This window comes from Nannobrachium achirus (genome assembly GCF_963921795.1).
Source record: "Nannobrachium achirus genome assembly, chromosome: 1".
In the NCBI taxonomy this organism is placed as follows: domain Eukaryota; kingdom Metazoa; phylum Chordata; class Actinopteri; order Myctophiformes; family Myctophidae; genus Nannobrachium; species Nannobrachium achirus.
The window spans coordinates 52,686,279-52,707,467 of record NC_137810.1 but is presented as its reverse complement, the minus strand read 5'-3'; the positions used below and the strand labels follow the sequence as shown (position 1 = coordinate 52,707,467).

The following is a 21,189-nucleotide window of genomic DNA, read 5'->3' as shown; positions in this document are numbered from 1 at the left end:
TATGGCAATATCAGTATTTAAACATAGCACAGAAGAAAGAACATCACTGCTGTTGACATACAGATTCATTTTAATAAGTAAAACAATCAATTTAATAATTTCAGCAATCAGCCTGCTGATATTGAATAGGGACATCCGTTTCAATTGGAAACATCATTACCAAGCTTTGAGAAATGGGCGTAATACATACAAAATCACCCCTCCTCAAAACCCAGTGCGAAACAAATTAAATGTACACAATATCTCACTTTTAATTTACATTGTCACCAATTGTATCCATGGGAGTTGGTACTACGAGGCAGCATGTGTGGTAAAACTGACACTTTTAAAAAATATCTACGGACTGAGGTTGAAAGCAGAAACAAGCCATTGACAAAAAAACAGCAATGTTTCACAACAAGCACCTACCATACATGACGACTAGTGTTGAAAACAGTTAACAGTTACACATTACAAGTCATTTCTCCGTCACTGTGCTCATCTCCATCACATTTGCTTTCATTCTCAACCGATAAAAAAAAAGGGGGCCACATGATTGCTTAGAGTTAAATAACTAAACTAGATTTGGAGAGAACTAAAACAAAAGCGTAATCCCCTCCAAAGAAATAATAACATGACTCCTCTTTGGTCAACAACACTGAACATGAATAGCCTGATGACATTAGTTATAACATAATAATCCTATGAATGAGAATATTTGAGGTGGACACAATAAAATATCAGTCGAGCGGTACTTGTCATCTTCCGATGGAGTCGCAGACGTTTCAGGGAAATACTAATTTGCCCCTCAGTCAGCTTTACTAATGTATACAATTTATGCCTGACTGTTCTTATCAGCCTTTAAGCTGAGGAGTGAGCTCTACTCATACTGGGGCTACTCTTGTGGATTCTGTGTATTGTTCTACTTGGAAGTGTCAATGTATGCTGAGCTATTTATGGTTGTGCGTTGTAAAATTCAAGCACGAGACATACAGGTGGGTGAAAAGTTAAATAAAACCCCTGAATAAATAGGTGGAGAAACATATGGAATGCAACGGCTTCCATACACGTGTACCACATGATACAATCAAGCATCCCATCATGCACTGTGGCATGTGTAAAAATTGCTGAGCTGGTTCAGTTGACCTTCATTTTGACGATCCAAAAAATAAGAGGGCTAATCATTGGGGTAGGAGCTTCAGTAACAGACTGCCCAACTGGCTAGTGTTTCAATAGGATTTCAATGGCCAAGACATCAGTATATAGGGTCAGAAATTGTGGTAGAAAGCGCACATTCAACGACTGTGATGCTCATGCATTTAGGCCTAGAATTATTTAGCTATTGAAAAATAGCAGATATACAAGCTCACAGCGCGGCACCGAGTGCCGCGCTGCAAGCTTGTAGATCTGCTATTTTTGAGAAAGTTGTGAAAATGTGTGCAAATCTTTGAACATATGTATTTTTTAAAGCGAACGTTAGTATCTCAAATTTTGCTTCTGGGGGTCCCTGGAACTAAATATTTTGAGTTGGGGGTCCGTGGCCAAATACATATAATTTTGGGGGTCCTTCTTATGAAAAAGTTTGAGAACCACTGACATAGTAGTCTCTCAAGAACGAAAAGGACCTTTTCTTTCACGATGGCTGGCCAGATTGCTGACATAGAAACATAGGTTTTTCCAAAAAGAAGGATTCAAAAGACACTTATAGAATCAGAGATGATTTTTCAAAAATAGCAGATCTACAAGCTCGCAGCGCAGCACTCGGTGCCGCGCTGTGAGCTTGTATATCTGCTATTTTTCAATAGTTAAAGCATTCAATAATTCTAGGCCTAAATGGGTTAACAAAAAGCTAAACGGCAACTATTACTCAGGTGGGTGAGAACGTCAATGCAGAGTGCAGACATGATCAGAATGTGTCAGCAAGAACAGTCTGCCTGTCGACAACAACGCAGAGAGGGAGGTTATAGTAGGGTTGCCGTGCACAACCTCTCATTACAAGGATTAGTGCACACTAGACCATAGAGGCCCTGGTCTACAGAGATGGGCAAAAAGTGAAAAGAGTCACCGTCTTCACTATATTCTCCGAGTACACGTGTGGTGTACAACATGAGAGCGGTACTGGCCTGCATGCTTGACCCTTTCAGCGAAGCTGGCTCTTTTAAGCGCGGGGGGGGGGGGGGGGGGGGGGGGGGGAGATCTTTCAGGCATGGTCCACTTGTATGAAAAGAGGTAGGATACGCACATTGCCACAATTCTTGACAGAACCGGCGCTGGACCAAACATTCTAAATAAATAAATAAATCCTATGATTAAATGCTTTTATCCTGATGGGAATGGTCTCTTCCGTGATGGCAATGACCCCGTCCACAGGGCACAAAAGGTCACCGAATGAATGATTTTTAAAGGAGTATAAAAATGATGTGAATGATGCCATGGCCTTCGCAGTCACCAGATGTCAACCCAATTGAACAACTATAGTAGATTTTGGGCCACTGTAATCAAAACACTAAATTAGGGGAATACGGTTTGCTGGAATGGTGTTCCATCCGTCCAGTAGAGTTCCAGAGACGTGTACAATCTATGCCATTCAAGTGGCTTGATGTGGCCGAACACCTTACTAAGACACTTTGTTGTTTTTTTACTTAAATTTGTCACCCGTCTGTATGGAAATCATACACATTCTTTCATTTCTCCCAAATGAAAATGCACCCAAATGAACACGTTGAATGCATGTACAGAAGAATGTACGGGTTTGACATGATTGTCATAAAAGATGCAAAACCCATACAATGTTTTTTTTTCTTTCTCACATTTCTTCTTGTTTAGTAAAAAATACTTTTATCATTGAACATGTGAATTCACATACTGTACATAACGCCTTTAACTTTTTTGCCTTTTTTAAATTGCTGATGTCTTCTTCTTCGATGTCCTAAGAAACATTAAAAATCTTCTCTTTATTATCGATAGGGATTCAGAGTACCTCGGTCCGAAGTTGGTCAACGAGCGCTGGCATTACGGAGCTCCAGCCAGAAGGAGTTAGACGGGGAGGGGAAAACCAATCTTTAGGCTGCCCTGGTGTAAATAATGGTCTTGTGGAGGGGGGGGCGTGGGTGCAGGCTGGAGAATAAAGTCACGGTTGGGTTGGATTGGTGTGGTGGGGATCCTACCATTTACGTTCAATTGTGAGCTGTTCGTGCTGGTTTAACGCACCCGCACATCACAAAACCTTACAGGAGGAAAAACAAAGGATGATGTGGTTATGCCATTTAGCACTTCTCACCTCATTAGGTATAGTTTGCATACAAATATACATGTTACAATATACAATTGTAATGTCATTTGCAATACATAATACGAGGACAATCTTTTACACCAGTGGTTCTCAACCTGTGGGTCTGGACCCCCAAGGGGGTTCGCAAATTATTTTGGGGGGGTCCCGACTCCCAAGATGATTAACTTAATGTTAATGCAAAATTTTCTCACTCAAACAAACCACCATAAAATGTACGTGTACGTGTATAGAGGGTATCTGCACATTTCTAAAGTGCCAATTTAGGGACTTTTTCAAATTAAACATAGGCCAAATTGGCCAAATTGTCAAATATTAGAGGCAGAAATGGTGAAAATAGACGATCTACATGCTCACAACGCCTGGCGTTGCGAGGTGTTGTGAGCATGTAGATCGGCTATTTTCACAATACTGTGTTATACAAAATGTAATGCCTCAACTCTTAGTGCTCGTCAGGTCATATTTTAATCAATTCAAATATGATTATTTTGGGGGTTGTGGCCTGAAAAGGTTGAGAACCACTTGTTTTACAGGCCTACACACAATGCAAGCAGGCCTTACCTGTGCTATACAGTCTCCATGTCCTCCTCACTACTGTTGCCCTTGTCCTTCTCCGCCGCGTCTCCTTCGTTCGCCGCCTCCTCAACGTGAGCCAGCATATCAGCCATCAGCGCCTCCTCTAGTCTCTTCCTCACGCTATAGACCAGTTCCTCCTGTTTCCTACACAAAACATCAGACAGGAAGGAAGCGGTTACAGTTGACAGTTGTGAATATATCATACTGTGAGTGTGAGTGTGTGTGTGTGTGTGTGTGTGTGTGTGTGTGTGTGTGTGTGTGTGTGTGTGTGTGTGTGTGTGTGTGTGTGTGTGTGTGCCCTTAGGATATAGGATATTGCTCAATCCAACTGGCTGAACATGGCAAGGCTTTCTTACTTCTTACATGGCAAGGCTCCCCACTTTAAAAAGTTAGCATCACCTCCAAAACTTAAGGAGCCCTTAGGGCTGATGCAAATCGTCATTAATTCGGCTGTTCAGTGCTGCAGAGATTTTGTGACTCTCCAAACCGATATAAACGTGTGGAGCAGATGCAATGTCAGGTCTTTATTTCCCCGGTTTCTAAGACTGATTTCATAGCTATTAGTTTAAACCTTTCTTCAAATGTGTCCCTGCAACTGACTCGAACACTGGACACACGTTAGAAGAATCTGATGCTGCATGTTTACCTGATGTCCTCGTCTGTGACGATGAAGGCCTTGCACAGGGGCTGTGCGGTGTTGAGCCACACCCCTGGGTTCTTCTCTACGGCAGCAGACAGCTGGCCAGTGATGGGGGCCGCGCTGGTGTGGAGGGCACTGGCGATGGCCGATAGAAGAGTCTTATCGGTGCAGCCTGGACCGACCCCTGAGGGCACAGCGGGACGGTTTTGAGAGGTTGTGTGATATCCCAGGCTTTGCTTAAACTTCAAGGCAAATCCGATCTTTAGGACTGACTGTCGGCAGTCTGCCGTGTTCTTTGCTATATTTGTTAAGTGATCAGATCGGGTTTTCAGATATCATTGACCCATCTGCATTGGTAGCTGTGGTGAATCTGGTGATGATGATGTAGGCCTGAGTAACGCTTCACTTATGTGAACGGTCACAGCTTGTCCGTATGTATGTATCTCTGTATCTGTGGTTCTATGGGTTTGCCGCTCTGACATCACGCTCTGGCTTCACTGTGATGGCACACTAACAGAATCCCTTTTATGCCCATATATGGAGTTCCCTGATGTATTCAATATTAAGCCCATATCTAACAGGACTTCAAATGGGAATGACCATATCACATACCACACTAACAGAATCCATTATATGGTCAAGACAGGGATCTCCATGTATGGGCATAAAAGGATATGATGTCAGATGTCATAGACATCATAGGACTTAACATAACATAACGAATAATTGAGTAAGCACGTTTGGGCTCTCACAGGACATCTCCATATACAGTACATAGATCTCCATATATGGGTAGCAGGGGTCTCCATATATGGGTAACTGGTCCGATATACATCACTGGCCAGATGTCGCCCTGAGGCGTCTTACTAGTACTGTTGTACAACGGTGTTGCTTGTCAGAAATAGCAGATCTACAAGCACCATTACAGATGCTTTATGTGTGGTGCTGCTGCTGTACTTAAATTCTCAAACAGCCAGCTGTTTACATTGACATGCCTTAAATATGCAGGTGCAAATTTATGTCTGGCCTGCACATGAGATTATATGGATAATGAAAATGCAATATCAACACAAACCATGACTAAACACTGATATGGCATAAGGGAACAATGACATGGAACAGGTAATGGTTTACCTTGCAGGCCCTTAGGTAGCTCCATAGTTTTTACCAGCTCCTCTGCAATGTCATAAGCATTCAGACCACCCAGCTTCTTTTCCCAGAACAGCTGTGGACAGAAAAGAAAGCACGTTCTCTTTTAGTATTCAACAATTCATCGTGGTCGCTTCCGGCGCTGCGCGATTACAGCTAAAGTGATATTCCCAATAGTGTTTTCTTAATATTCTAAATTCATTAAAACCGTGAAAACATCTGTTTCATTACAGATTTTAACCACTTTGAGCAATATAATTATACTTTGGCTATTCAAAAATTCGAGATCTACAAGCTCATACCGTTTAACTAAAATCTTTGTTTCTGGGGGTCCCCGGAACAAAATATTTTTAGATTCAGAAAACTGTTAGGATTAAGATTTTTTTAGAATCTGCCAAGTGGGTTAATCATGATTATAAATTACAATTATTGATAATATATTGATGCGTTTTTGTTTTTGTTGTTGAAAACGTAATCTTCTTAATGCCTTTGTTGTTCATACTAGTATTAATAGGATAAGGGTGATACCTGTCGGGGCTGATCCACTGCCTTCTGAGGATCTGTCTTCACTTTGTTACTGGGGTGGTTGGTAACCTTGGTAACAGGTTGCTTAAAGATGGACGCAGTTTGTCTGACTGGAAGCGATGTATTCAGGTCAGGCTTACCCTTTAAAACATAAAACACATGTGCACACAGAAGGTGAAGACAGGCAGGAGAGAGAGAGACAGACAGAGCAGTCGCTGTAGGTACAGTGTAAACGTCGGTAAACGTTGTTACAAACTAACTATATGCACACCTGTATGTATGAACATTCTTTCAGAAGCTTCTCTCGAGCGAGCTGTCATAGTCACTGAGATTTTGTCAAATATCCCAGACACAGTTAATCACACTGTTTGGGTCTATGTCACTAGTAAGCAGAGGAACGTGGACTGACCTCAAGACATTCCAACAAGTCTGAGGCCAGAAAGAACAATATAGTAAGGAATGTTCAGGACTCATAGCTGTACATTTAGGTTTTCTTTCATTTTACTCTGACCTTTCAATCTGCTCTGGGAATATGATCTTGCACAGCATCTACATTGTGCAATTATATATTTTGAATTTAACTTGTTCTGAATAAACTTTGAATAAACTTCAGCTTATTCAGATGACGTACTGATGCTGTATATGATATTGTATTGATCATGTTTTTAAAATTGGTCTTTGGGGGTTGTGGTTTTCAACAACCATTTACATGACAATACTGGACTGATACTAAACAGATACTGTACATCTTTTATAATTACTATAAATATCTTGTTGCTATCCGTAGCTCCATCTCCTTTGTTCTATATTTGCCTTGTTTATAATTAACAACCTTACTACCTTTGACAACTGAATTTCACCCGTAAGATCAATAAAGGTCTGTCTATCTATCTACGTTTGATAGACACAAATGCCATGTGCCACAAGAGGGTTTCACTGTGAAATAACATTACTGACCAATGCTGTCGAAGATGATGTTTTCAGTCATTCATAGTTTATATTTTTTCAAAGGCCGTCCTGACCTCTAGGAATAACATTTCACCTCACCTTGTTCTGGTTGTTGTTGTCATAGCGCAATCTCTGGCGATTCTTGTTCAGTTTACTCATCAGCATCTTCCCTGTCCGGAAATCAAAGGAGCTGAGGTCCATCTGGTTACCGAGGTAACGGGCCAGTTGAGGTTTACTCCGGAACTTCTTCCCAGAGGGGCTAGGAGGAGGAGAGAGAGAAATGACACAACACTGAATACATCCGTCTGTAAGAAGTCAACCACAGATGGGAGATGCACATGACATGACAAAAAGCAGCGATTCCCAATCTGTGTCACCAGGGACCACTGGTGGGGCGTAAGTGAGGATATTGCAAGTGGGCCTCGAATTAATAGGCAAAACACAAGATTTATAATGATAATATAACATTAATATTTTACCCAAAAAAAAAAAATGGGCCACATTCAGAAAGACAAGAGTGAGTTTACTTGTTATTTCTTCCACTGTGTTTCTTTCTTTTAAACCTTGAGAAACGTGATTTAATACCGATAGATAAGATAAACGAGTTCTGTTGATCTAAGCCGGAACACAATCAAATGATTGAGCATGAAAATAAACAAGCTCTGGAGTTGCATGCAGCCCACCCATCTGACAACTGACTTAACACGCAGTTTAAGTGGTCAGAGGGGTGGGCGGCAAACACTTTCAAGTGGGCCCTGGTCACAGAAATTGTTGAGAACCGCTGACATCATCATCATACAGTCAAATAGAAGAGTCCTGCACACAAACACAGACAGGCCACACATCAACATGGTACAAAAGCACTGCAGACAGAAGTAAGGAACCTTGACATGCAACCATTCAAAAGCAAATCATGAACACACACCACCACATCATCCATATCGCAATGAGTTCATGAATCAACGTCATCTTTGTGACAACAGTGAGTGGATGCTGATGAATGTGCCACCTAAGGATTGTAGGCCTGTTAACATCACATTCAAAACAAAAAGAAAAGTGTTACTTTTTCTTACAAACTCAACAATGTACATGTCATGGACAAAAAAATGATAACCATTAAGATACAGAATGGAACAATGTTGGTAAACCGTGTGTAAACGATTCCGTTTAAACACAAATGTTTCGGAGGTGGAAACATTGTGTGACTTCACTTTTCAGGAGCAACGATTCTGCAAAATGAGTAGAAGAAACAAACGACTGCTGCAACAACGTGCTAGTAATTCATGCACATGTAACTTTACATCACACAGCACAGTAAAAACAGTAAAACACCAGTAGGATGAGGGTACAGTAGCCTACCACAAACTATACAAACGACCCGCCTGAGCCTCCCCCCTCTCTCCTCGCCTCTGTTCCTGATCATCTTGTTCTTCTCCTCTGCTAAATGGAAACAAATCTGACGTTCGTTGTTGGTTCACTTATAATGGGAAATTGTTTACATTATTTAGGACCAGAGAGACTCGAGGCTTTCACAAGGCCTCGACACAGGCTTGGACTAAAGTAACGTTAGCACTACCAAGTAGCAGCGGTGGGGAAAGTATTTACATGTTTGTACTTAAGCAAAAGTATCAATACTGCAATATAGAAATACTCTGTTACAAGTCGGAGAAGTCCGGAATTCAAAATTTACTTGAGTAAAAGTACAAAAGTATATTAAAAAGTAGAAAGTGCTCATTACATTGCAGAATGTCCCGTTTCATGTTTTCAAATATATAAAAATCTTTTGAAAATAGCAGATCTGCAAGCTCACAATGAGACTCATTGTGAGCTTGTAGATCGGCTATTTTCAAATGGCCGAAATATTGTATAGTATATAGGGCTGAAGTGGTTAATGTATGTTTTGTAATAACCAAAATCTTCAAAGTAACTAGTAACTAAAGTTTTCAAATAATTGTAGAGTAGAAGTAAAACTTAAGTACTGAAAATTGGAAATACTAAATTGTGCTGAAGCACAGTAGTTAAGTAAATGTAATTAGTTACTTTACCCCACTGCTAAGTAGTACTGTCAACTACTATTTGGCAGTAGCTGCTATTTCTACTACTACAGTAAACCCCTGTGTTAATGCATTAATTTGTTAACTCCAGTGTAACAATGGTAACCAAATGGCCCAGTCACCAAGAGTTACGTACAACCAGGCTACATGGCTGGGTGAGACACAAGCAAGCACCCAGTGGTGGAAAGTAACTAAGTATATTTACTTAAGTACTGCATTTAAGTACAAATTTGAGGTATTTGTACTTTACTTGAGTATTTCCAATACTTTTACTTCTACTTCACTACATCTCAGAGACAAATATTGTACTTTTAAATTACTCCACTACAGTTATTTGAAAACTTTAGCTACTAGATACTTGGTAGATTTAGATTAGTATTACAAATCGTACATTAACCACTTCAGCCCTATCCTATAGGCCTACATTGAAAATAGCTGATCTACAAGCTCGCGATGCAAAGCTTATAGAGTGAGTTTATAGATCTGGCAATTTTCAAATATTTTTTAAATAACTTTTTTTTATACATTTGAAAACTTGTGAAATAGGACATTCTGCATAATGAGCATTTTGATAGCAATACTTTTTTTTACCCAAGTAAATGTTTAATTCCCGGACTTTTACTTGTAGCAGAGTGTTTCTACATTGCAGTATTGATACCATTACTTCAAGTAAAACATGAGAGTACTTTACCACCACTGCAAGCTCCTTATCCCAACAACAGTGTGTGCAAGTTGGCCTGGAACTGGCCTAGTTCAAACAGACGCCCCAAACAGACGTTCCAAACTTTAGGCTCGTTTCTACTGTTTTGCCTCCCAAACTCGGAGCCCTCGTGGCTCCACTTGAATGAAGTAACAACCGTGTGGTTTCATTCCAGTACCTAAAATAATACACGTCGCTTTTTCCAGCGGACAAACCCGACTTTCTGGTCACTTCTTCCATTTTCCAGCCCTTGGGGAGAGCAGTGCAATCCCACCTTTTCTTCTCCATTTCTACGCGACGCGAGTTAGCCTATATAAATCCACTTTAAAGTGCCCGGCGACTAGACTTTTTTTCTCTCTTTTGAGTGAAAACGCTCTTTTGTTTGTGTTTTTTTCACACCATTACAAGGCTAACACATTTACACGCGCTGTCTGTAATGAGATAACCTCGCTTCGCCAGGCTTTCCGCACCCGTGGGAAGCCTGGGGTTTCCATTGCGAATCAACCCGTGTGATCCGGTCTAAAGCCCGCCTCCTGTATCCGGTTATTTGCACGAACACATACACGCCGAGAAACGTTTCCGTATCCGGTATAGACCCAGACCGGATCACGTAGACTCGCAAAGCAACTTGATCCCAGTCTGGTAATGAGATCTCGCTGCCCAACGGCATCATCACATCTCTTTGTCGTCAGGCATATCGCTCCGCCGTGGCCGCCGCGGCCGCATCACTACCCGCCTGCAGTGGTGGAAAGTAACTAGTACATTTACCCAAGTACTCTAACTGTACTTAAGCACAATTTTGAGGTATTTGTACTTTACTTGAGTATTTCCATTTTCCAATGCTTTTACTTCTACTACAACTACATCTCGGATCCAAATATCCTATTGTATTTTTTTTTTACTCCACTACATTTATTTGAGAACTTTAGTTAGCATACTATTTAGTTACTTTGCAGATATTACATTATAATTATAAAACATACATAAACCACTTCTTTAGCCCTATTTTATACCTAGGCTATTTGAAATAGCCGATATACAAGCTCATAGCGTGTTGCAGGCAGCTTGTAAATCTGCTATTTTGTACTTTTACTGTTTGTACTTAAGTGCATTTAAGGTAATTTTGTACATTTTGAATTCCAGACTTTTACTTGTAGCCGAGTATTTCTATATTGCAGTATTGTATTGATACTTTTACTTAAAATCTGAGTACTTTCCACAACCTGTGTGTGTGTGTGTGTGTGTGTGTGTGTGTGTGTGTGTGTGTGTGTGTGTGTGTGTGTGTGTGTGTGTGTGTGTGGTGTGACTGGTGTGACTCGCCGGGACAACGAGGTCTAGAGCCGCAAATAAAACACAGCAGGACACTGCGGTCACGCCATCTACTCTTCAGGAAAAGCTGGTCGCGCTATCCTCACTTCAAAATATGTTGCGCTTCTACACGGCTGTTTACGGTTTGACAAGGGGATGGTGCGTTCAAGGCGAGCTGGTACATTAGAATTTCTAGACTTTCGAGACCAAGGGTGTATAAAATATGGAACTACATACTATTCAATCAACAGATGCTTTAAATTAGACCCCCCCCCCACGTAGTGATGTCAGTAGCTCATATACTGAATGAATACGATGCATAGTAGTGATGTCTGTAGCTCATACTGAATGAATATGATGTATAGAATAGTGATGTCTGTAGCTCATACACTGAATGAATATGATGTATAGAGTAGTGATGTCTGTAGCTCATATACTGAATGAATATGATGTAGTGATGTCTGTAGCTCATATACTGAATGAATATGATGCATAGAGTAGTGATGTCTGTAGCTCATATACTGAATGAATATGATGCATAGAGTAGTGATGTCTGTAGCTCATATACTGAATGAATATGATGCATAGAGTAGTGATGTCTGTAGCTCATATACTGAATGAATATGATGTCGTGATGTATGTAGCTCATATACTGAATGAATATGATGCATAGAGTAGTGATGTCTGTAGCTCATATACTGAATGAATATGATGCATAGAGTAGTGATGTCTGCAGCTCATATACTGAATGAATATGATGCATAGAGTAGTGATGTTTGTAGCTCATATACTGAATGAATATGATGCATAGAGTAGTGATGTCTGTAGCTCATATACTGAATGGATATGATGGCATAGAGTAGTGATGTCTGTAGCTCATATACTGAGCTCATATACTGAATGAATATGATGTATATAGTAGTGATTTCTGTAGCTCATATACTGAATGAATATGATGTATAGAGTAGTGATGTCTGTAGCTCATACACTGAATGAATATGATGTATAGAGTAGTGATGTCTGTAGCTCATATACTGAATGAATATGATGTATAGTGATGTATGTAGCTCATATACTGAATGAATATGATGCATAGAGTAGTGATGTCTGTAGATCATATACTGAATGAATATGATGCTTAGAGTATTGATGTCTGTAGCTCATATACTGAATGAATATGATGTATATAGTAGTGATGTCTGTAGCTCATATACTGAATGAATATGATGTATAGAGTAGTGATGTCTGTAGCTCATATACTGAATGAATATGATGTAGTGATGTCTGTAGCTCATATACTGAATGAATATGATGTATAGTGATGTCTGTAGCTCATATACTGAATGAATATGATGTATAGAGTAGTGATGTCTGTAGCTCAAATACTGAATGAATATGATGTATAGAGTAGTGATGTCTGTAGCTCATATACTGAATGAATATGATGTATAGTGATGTCTGTAGCTCATATACTGAATGAATATAATGTATAGAGTACTGATGTCTGTAGCTCATATACTGAATGAATATGATGATGTTCCTAAGTACCTCTAAAAAATATTCCCAAACTTTTTTACTGTGCCAATAATTTATAATAAATTCTACAAATATTACCATAATCCATTCGCTATACTGCAAAAAGTATAAAATCTGATAAAAATTAAGAAGATTTGTTACCATAAAACAACTATGTCACCTTATTCATGATGTACCTAAGTACCTCTAAAAATATTCCTGACCTGTTTTACTGTGCCAATAATTTATAATAAATTCTACAAATATTACCATAATCCATTCGCTATACTGCAAAAAGTATAAAATCTGATAAAAATTAAGAAGATTTGTTACCATAAAACAACTATGTCACCTTGTTCATGATGTACCTAAGTACCTCTAAAAATATTCCTGACCTGTTTTACTGTGCCAATAATTTATAATAAATTCGACAAATATTACCATAATCCATCCGCTATAGAGCAAAAAGTATAAAATCAGATAAAAATCAAAAAGATTTGTTACCATAAACCAACTCTGTCACTTTGTTCATGATGTTCCTAAGTACCTCTAAAAAATATTCCCAACCTTTTTTACTGTGCCAATAATTTATAATAAATTCGACAAATATTACCATAATCCATCCGCTATAGAGCAAAAAGTATAAAATCAGATAAAAATCAAAAAGATTTGTTACCATAAAACAACTATGTCACCTTGTTCATGATGTTCCTAAGTACCTCTAAAAAATATTCCCAAAGTGTTTTACTGTGCCAATAATTTATAATAAATTCGACAAATATTACCATAAACCTTCGCTATACAGCTAAAAGTATAAAATCTGATAAAAATCAAAAAGATTTGTTACCATAAAACAACTATGTCACCTTGTTCATGATGTTCCTAAGTACCTCTAAAAAATATTCCCAACCTTTTTTACTGTGCCAATAATTTATAATAAATTTGACAAATATTACCATAATCCATCCGCTATAGAGCAAAAAGTATAAAATCTGATAAAAATCAAAAAGATTTGTTACCATAAAACAACTATGTCACCTTGTTCATGATGTTCCTAAGTACCTCTAAAAAATATTCCCAACCTTTTTTACTGTGCCAATAATTTATAATAAATTCGACAAATATTACCATAATCCATCCGCTATAGAGCAAAAAGTATAAAATCAGATAAAAATCAAAAAGATTTGTTACCATAAAACAACTCTGTCACCTTGTTCATGATGTTCCTAAGTACCTCTAAAAAATATTCCCAAACTTTTTTACTGTGCCAATAATTTATAATAAATTCGACAAATATTACCATAAACCTTCGCTATACAGCTAAAAGTATAAAATCTGATAAAAATTAAGAAGATTTGTTACCATAAAACAACTATGTCACCTTGTTCATGATGTCTCTAAGTACCTCTAAAAAATATTCCCAAACTGTTTTACTGTGTCAATAATTTATAATAAATTCGACAAATATTACCATAAACCTTTGCTATACAGCAAAAACTATAAAAACTGATAAAAATTAAGAAGATTTGTTACCATAAAACAACTATGTCACCTTGTTCATGATGTTCCTAAGTACCTCTAAAAAATATTCCCAAACTGTTTTACTGTGCCAATAATTTATAATAAATTCGACAAATATTACCATAAACCTTTGCTATACAGCAAAAACTATAAAAACTGATACTGTGTACCGGTTTGCGTGATTTTTGGGCAAAATCTGTAAGAGCAATTAAAATGTGTTATTCTAATCCTTGCTCGGCCTAATTTGTGTTTTTTTCTGCCTTAGTATGACACTGTGTGTATGACCTTTTGTTCTAAATTATAACAAATAGGTTACTGTAATGTTCTAGATTTTATTCAGCAAAATTGCTACTGTTAAACAGCTGGTGAATATTATGTACAGGTACTTATGTCCGTTTCCTTTTTGATAAGAGCTTTCATTTTTTCCTCAGATGTTATTTTTTGCTTAATAGCGAATGGGTCACTATAATATTTGTTGAATTTATTTAAAAATTGTTGACACAGTCAAACAGGTTGGGAATGTTTTCATTGGTACTCATGTACTTCATGAACCAGAGGATTTATTAGTATTTTGTTAACAGCTTTTCTTTATTTTGCTGTGATTACATTATAATGAATGGCTTTACGGTAATATTTGTAGAATTTATTATAAATTATTGGCACAGTAAATCAGGTTGTGAATATTTTCAGAGGTACTTAGGTAAATCATGAACAAGGTGATATAGTGTTTTTATGGTAACAAATCTTAATTTTTATGAGATTTTAGACTTTTTGCTCTATAGCGAATGGATTATGGTAATATTTGTCGAATTTATTATAAATTATTGGCACTTTAAAACAGGTTGGGAATATTTTTAGAGTTACTTAGGTACATCATGAACAAGGTGACATAGTTGTTTTATTGTAACAAACTTCTTAATTTTTATCTGATTTTATACTATTTGCTTTATAGCGAATGGATGGTATTATTTGTCGAATTTATTATAAATTATTGGCACTGTAAAACAGGTTGGGAATATTTTTAGAGGTACTTAGGTATATCATGAACAAGGTGACATAGTTGTTTTATGGTAACAAACTTCTTAATTTTTATCTGATTTTATACTATTTGCTGTATAGCGAATGGATTATGGTAATATTTGTCGAATTTATTATAAATTATTGGCACAGTAAAAAAGTTTGGGAATATTTTTTAGAGGTACTCAGGAACATCATGAACAAGGTGACAGAGTTGGTTTATGGTAACAAATCTTTTTGATTTTTATCTGATTTTATACTTTTTGCTCTATAGCGGATGGATTATGGTAATATTTGTCGAATTTATTATAAATTATTGGCACAGTAAAAAAGTTTGGGAATATTTTTCCCAAACTCAGGAACATCATGAACAAGGTGACAGAGTTGGTTTATGGTAACAAATCTTTTTGATTTTTATCTGATTTTATACTTTTAGCTCTATAGCGGATGGATTATGGTAATATTTGTCGAATTTATTATAAATTATTGGCACAGTAAAAAAGTTTGGGAATATTTTTTAGAGGTACTCAGGAACATCATGAACAAGGTGACAGAGTTGGTTTATGGTAACAAATCTTTTTGATTTTTATCTGATTTTATACTTTTAGCTGTATAGCGAAGGTTTATGGTAATATTTGTCGAATTTATTATAAATTATTGGCACAGTAAAAAAGTTTGGGAATATTTTTTAGAGGTACTTAGGAACATCATGAACAAGGTGACAGAGTTGGTTTATGGTAACAAATCTTTTTGATTTTTATCTGATTTTATACTTTTAGCTCTATAGCGGATGGATTATGGTAATATTTGTCGAATTTATTATAAATTATTGGCACAGTAAAAAAGTTTGGGAATATTTTTTAGAGGTACTTAGGAACATCATGAACAAGGTGACAGAGTTGGTTTATGGTAACAAATCTTTTTGATTTTTATCTGATTTTATACTTTTTGCTCTATAGCGGATGGATTATGGTAATATTTGTCGAATTTATTATAAATTATTGGCACAGTAAAACAGGTCAGGAATATTTTTAGAGGTACTTAGGAACATCATGAACAAGGTGACAGAGTTGATTTATGGTAACAAATCTTTTTGATTTTTATCTGATTTTATACTTTTTGCTCTATAGCGGATGGATTATGGTAATATTTGTCGAATTTATTATAAATTATTAGCACAGTAAAAAAGTTTGGGAATATTTTTTAGAGGTACTCAGGAACATCATGAACAAGGTGACAGAGTTGGTTTATGGTAACAAATCTTTTTGATTTTTATCTGATTTTATACTTTTTGCTCTATAGCGGATGGATTATGGTAATATTTGTCGAATTTATTATAAATTATTGGCACAGTAAAAAAGTTTGGGAATATTTTTTAGAGGTACTTAGGAACATCATGAACAAGGTGACAGAGTTGTTTTATGGTAACAAATCTTTTTGATTTTTATCTGATTTTATACTTTTTGCTCTATAGCGGATGGATTATGGTAATATTTGTCGAATTTATTATAAATTATTGGCACAGTAAAAAAGTTTGGGAATATTTTTTAGAGGTACTTAGGAACATCATGAACAAGGTGACAGAGTTGTTTTATGGTAACAAATCTTTTTGATTTTTATCTGATTTTATACTTTTTGCTCTATAGCGGATGGATTATGGTAATATTTGTCGAATTTATTATAAATTATTGGCACAGTAAAAAAGGTTGGGAATATTTTTTAGAGGTACTTAGGAACATCATGAACAAGGTGACATAGTTGTTTTATGGTAACAAATCTTTTTGATTTTTATCAGATTTTATACTTTTTGCTCTATAGCGGATGGATTATGGTAATATTTGTCAAATTTATTATAAATTATTGGCACAGTAAAAAAGGTTGGGAATATTTTTTAGAGGTACTTAGGAACATCATGAACAAGGTGACATAGTTGTTTTATGGTAACAAATCTTTTTGATTTTTATCAGATTTTATACTTTTAGCTGTATAGCGAAGGTTTATGGTAATATTTGTCGAATTTATTATAAATTATTGGCACAGTAAAACACTTTGGGAATATTTTTTAGAGGTACTTAGGAACATCATGAACAAGGTGACATAGTTGTTTTATGGTAACAAATCTTTTTGATTTTTATCTGATTTTATACTTTTTGCTCTATAGCGGATGGATTATGGTAATATTTGTCGAATTTATTATAAATTATTGGCACAGTAAAAAAGGTTGGGAATATTTTTTAGAGGTACTTAGGAACATCATGAACAAAGTGACAGAGTTGGTTTATGGTAACAAATCTTTTTGATTTTTATCTGATTTTATACTTTTTGCTCTATAGCGGATGGATTATGGTAATATTTGTCGAATTTATTATAAATTATTGGCACAGTAAAACAGGTCAGGAATATTTTTAGAGGTACTTAGGTACATCATGAACAAGGTGACATAGTTGTTTTATGGTAACAAATCTTCTTAATTTTTATCAGATTTTATACTTTTTGCAGTATAGCGAATGGATTATGGTAATATTTGTAGAATTTATTATAAATTATTGGCACAGTAAAACAGGTCAGGAATATTTTTAGAGGTACTTAGGTACATCATGAATAAGGTGACATAGTTGTTTTATGGTAACAAATCTTCTTAATTTTTATCAGATTTTATACTTTTTGCAGTATAGCGAATGGATTATGGTAATATTTGTAGAATTTATTATAAATTATTGGCACAGTAAAAAAGTTTGGGAATATTTTTTAGAGGTACTTAGGAACATCATCATATTCATTCAGTATATGAGCTACAGACATCAGTACTCTATACATTATATTCATTCAGTATATGAGCTACAGACATCACTATACATCATATTCATTCAGTATATGAGCTACAGACATCACTACTCTATACATCATATTCATTCAGTATTTGAGCTACAGACATCACTACTCTATACATCATATTCATTCAGTATATGAGCTACAGACATCACTATACATCATATTCATTCAGTATATGAGCTACAGACATCACTACATCATATTCATTCAGTATATGAGCTACAGACATCACTACTCTATACATCATATTCATTCAGTATATGAGCTACAGACATCACTACTATATACATCATATTCATTCAGTATATGAGCTACAGACATCAATACTCTAAGCATCATATTCATTCAGTATATGATCTACAGACATCACTACTCTATGCATCATATTCATTCAGTATATGAGCTACATACATCACTATACATCATATTCATTCAGTATATGAGCTACAGACATCACTACTCTATACATCATATTCATTCAGTGTATGAGCTACAGACATCACTACTCTATACATCATATTCATTCAGTATATGAGCTACAGAAATCACTACTATATACATCATATTCATTCAGTATATGAGCTCAGTATATGAGCTACAGACATCACTACTCTATGCCATCATATCCATTCAGTATATGAGCTACAGACATCACTACTCTATGCATCATATTCATTCAGTATATGAGCTACAAACATCACTACTCTATGCATCATATTCATTCAGTATATGAGCTACAGACATCACTACTCTATGCATCATATTCATTCAGTATATGAGCTACAGACATCACTACTCTATGCATCATATTCATTCAGTATATGAGCTACATACATCACGACATCATATTCATTCAGTATATGAGCTACAGACATCACTACTCTATGCATCATATTCATTCAGTATATGAGCTACAGACATCACTACTCTATGCATCATATTCATTCAGTATATGAGCTACAGACATCACTACTCTATGCATCATATTCATTCAGTATATGAGCTACAGACATCACTACATCATATTCATTCAGTATATGAGCTACAGACATCACTACTCTATACATCATATTCATTCAGTGTATGAGCTACAGACATCACTATTCTATACATCATATTCATTCAGTATGAGCTACAGACATCACTACTATGCATCGTATTCATTCAGTATATGAGCTACTGACATCACTACGTGGGGGGGGGGGTCTAATTTAAAGCATCTGTTGATTGAATAGTATGTAGTTCCATATTTTATACACCCTTGGTCTCGAAAGTCTAGAAATTCTAATGTACCAGCTCGCCTTGAACGCACCATCCCCTTGTCAAACCGTAAACAGCCGTGTAGAAGCGCACCATATTTTGAAGTGAGGATAGCGCGACCAGCTTTTCCTGAAGAGTAGATGGCGTGACCGCAGTAGCAGGACGGTGGGTGTAGCACTCAAATTGGTGGCCCGTCGAGTGCCGTCGGTCTCTGTTTTTACCATTTAGACCACTTGGTTCCCAAACACTGGGTCGGGACCTATATACTCTATGGTCGGGACCCATTTGTGTGGGTGGCGGACAATTCTTTAAGGGTCTTTTGGTTTCCTCCTACATTATGTTTTTAATTATTATTATTTAAAAAACATTTTCACTTATTTTCTAAGTATTTTCATTATGAAACGTATAAGAAATTCCATATTTTATAAAACAAATGTTTGACAAGTAGTGAAAATAGTTTTCACTAGTTTGGGTCCAGGGCAAAAGGTTAATTTGGGAACCACTGCTTTAGTCGGTGGTCACTGGTCCACCAACGTGTTTAAATATAAATGGACTAATCTGGGAAAAGATGAGTAAAATTAGCACATTTCCTGTAAAAAAATCAAAAACAAAACCTGAACCTGACCCAGCAATAACATTACACTATTTTTCACAAGTGCCATCAGAATCTGTCATCTGTTTTCAACTGCAATACATAAATCAAAATTATTAATATAAAATTATTAAGCCCATGCATAGTAGGCCTACATAATGAATTTGCCGCAATTGCAAACTGGCGACCTCTGGAGTTACAGAATGCGATAGGACACCGGTGTTTGTGAAACACCTGTACTGTCTACAGTAACATTAGCTTGCGACGAAACCCAAAATTGATATGCACTAATAAACAAAAATGCATTTAAAAAAGACGGTACAAGCGAAACATAACCGTTACGTCACGTGTGAGAAACAAAACATTTGCAGCAGGACAAATAAAACCCCGGCGATAATGTGTCGCTCAAACCGAATAGCTTTACAATATTTGAAAGTTTCACGTAGGCTACGTGAAATTGGAGAAGCATTTCACGACAATGTACCCTTGTCATTCAGACTTGGAGCCGGGGTTCTTTTTTTTTATGAATGAACAAAGTAGGCCTTGTCGATCATCAAATGCAGACATTTTAAAGGGTGACGTGCATTTACTGAATCTTTGTACCCCATTTGGGAAAATATGCTGCAGAAAAGCAATTAAACGCCATTTAATGCCCAAAAAACGAAGAAGTAGACAAATGTGACATTGTGTGCATGATTTGTACCTTTGCGTCGCTTTCAAGTTTTAAGCATCCATAACAAGGTCATTATTTCACCGTGACGCCAACGGTACAATCCGTAACAAATTTTTACAATCTGTAAGACATTGCATAGCATTTCTATTTGCAAATCCGAGACCACCGAACGCCTATACCTAATCGATGATAAACATACCTCATCAAAATGCATTATGAACACGACACATTACGCATTAAAAGCGTAAATAATCGAAATCGCGGTGTGTCCATGGCATTATCCTTTAGATATACTTACTCGTTTTTATCCATCTTGAAGATACTATCTGGGTTTTCTCCCTTTCGCTGTTAAATCCCTTCTCCCCTCTCCTCTTTCAGTCCCCTCCCCCTTCGATGGGAGAAATGCAAGACATTATCCACGCACAATTCGTAGCCTGATAAAATGGACAGATTTTCTCCCGGAAACTAGCTCATCATTTTAGAGGAATAATTAATCTTTTTTTTTTTTTTTATGTAATTGCGATGAGGTATGCGACAGGAATGTCCATAATCCCATACATAACCCATCACATAATAACTCATTTATACTTAAAACACATTCCTTATACAGT

At 36.6% G+C, this 21,189-nt stretch overlaps 1 protein-coding gene across 3 annotated transcripts; it reads right to left on the bottom strand.

Moving 5' to 3' along the window:
- Positions 1-1,855: 1,855 nt before the first annotated feature.
- On the bottom strand, positions 1,856-20,966 carry mbd3b (methyl-CpG binding domain protein 3b). 3 transcript variants are annotated; one of them, XM_080720934.1, is made up of 8 exons: positions 10,039-10,262; positions 8,466-8,543; positions 7,206-7,365; positions 6,162-6,299; positions 5,619-5,709; positions 4,491-4,668; positions 3,830-3,988; positions 1,856-3,205 (listed from the first exon to the last, which is right to left on the bottom strand). In XM_080720934.1, the coding sequence occupies exons 1-7, from the start codon at positions 10,146-10,148 to the stop codon at positions 3,835-3,837; spliced, it is 909 nt and encodes a 302-aa protein (XP_080577060.1). In that variant the 5' UTR covers positions 10,149-10,262; the 3' UTR covers positions 1,856-3,205; positions 3,830-3,834. The 3 variants fall into 3 exon arrangements, with proteins under 3 accessions (XP_080577060.1, XP_080577062.1, XP_080577061.1); XM_080720936.1 differs by lacking the exons at positions 8,466-8,543; positions 10,039-10,262 and adding an exon at positions 20,877-20,966; XM_080720935.1 differs by lacking the exon at positions 8,466-8,543.
- Positions 20,967-21,189: the final 223 nt, after the last annotated feature.

What these genes read in the sequence shown, in the direction of transcription:
- mbd3b (XM_080720934.1), bottom strand. Translation starts at nt 10,148, where the DNA reads ATGGAGAAGAAAAGGTGGGATTGCACTGCTCTCCCCAAGGGCTGGAAA. An exon ending in ACAACAACAACCAGAACAAG is followed by an intron (nt 6,300 to 7,205) that starts GTGAGGTGAAAT and finishes TATGTTTTAAAG; the next exon opens with GGTAAGCCTGACCTGAATAC. An exon ending in CAGTGGATCAGCCCCGACAG is followed by an intron (nt 5,710 to 6,161) that starts GTATCACCCTTA and finishes TTCTGTCCACAG; the next exon opens with CTGTTCTGGGAAAAGAAGCT.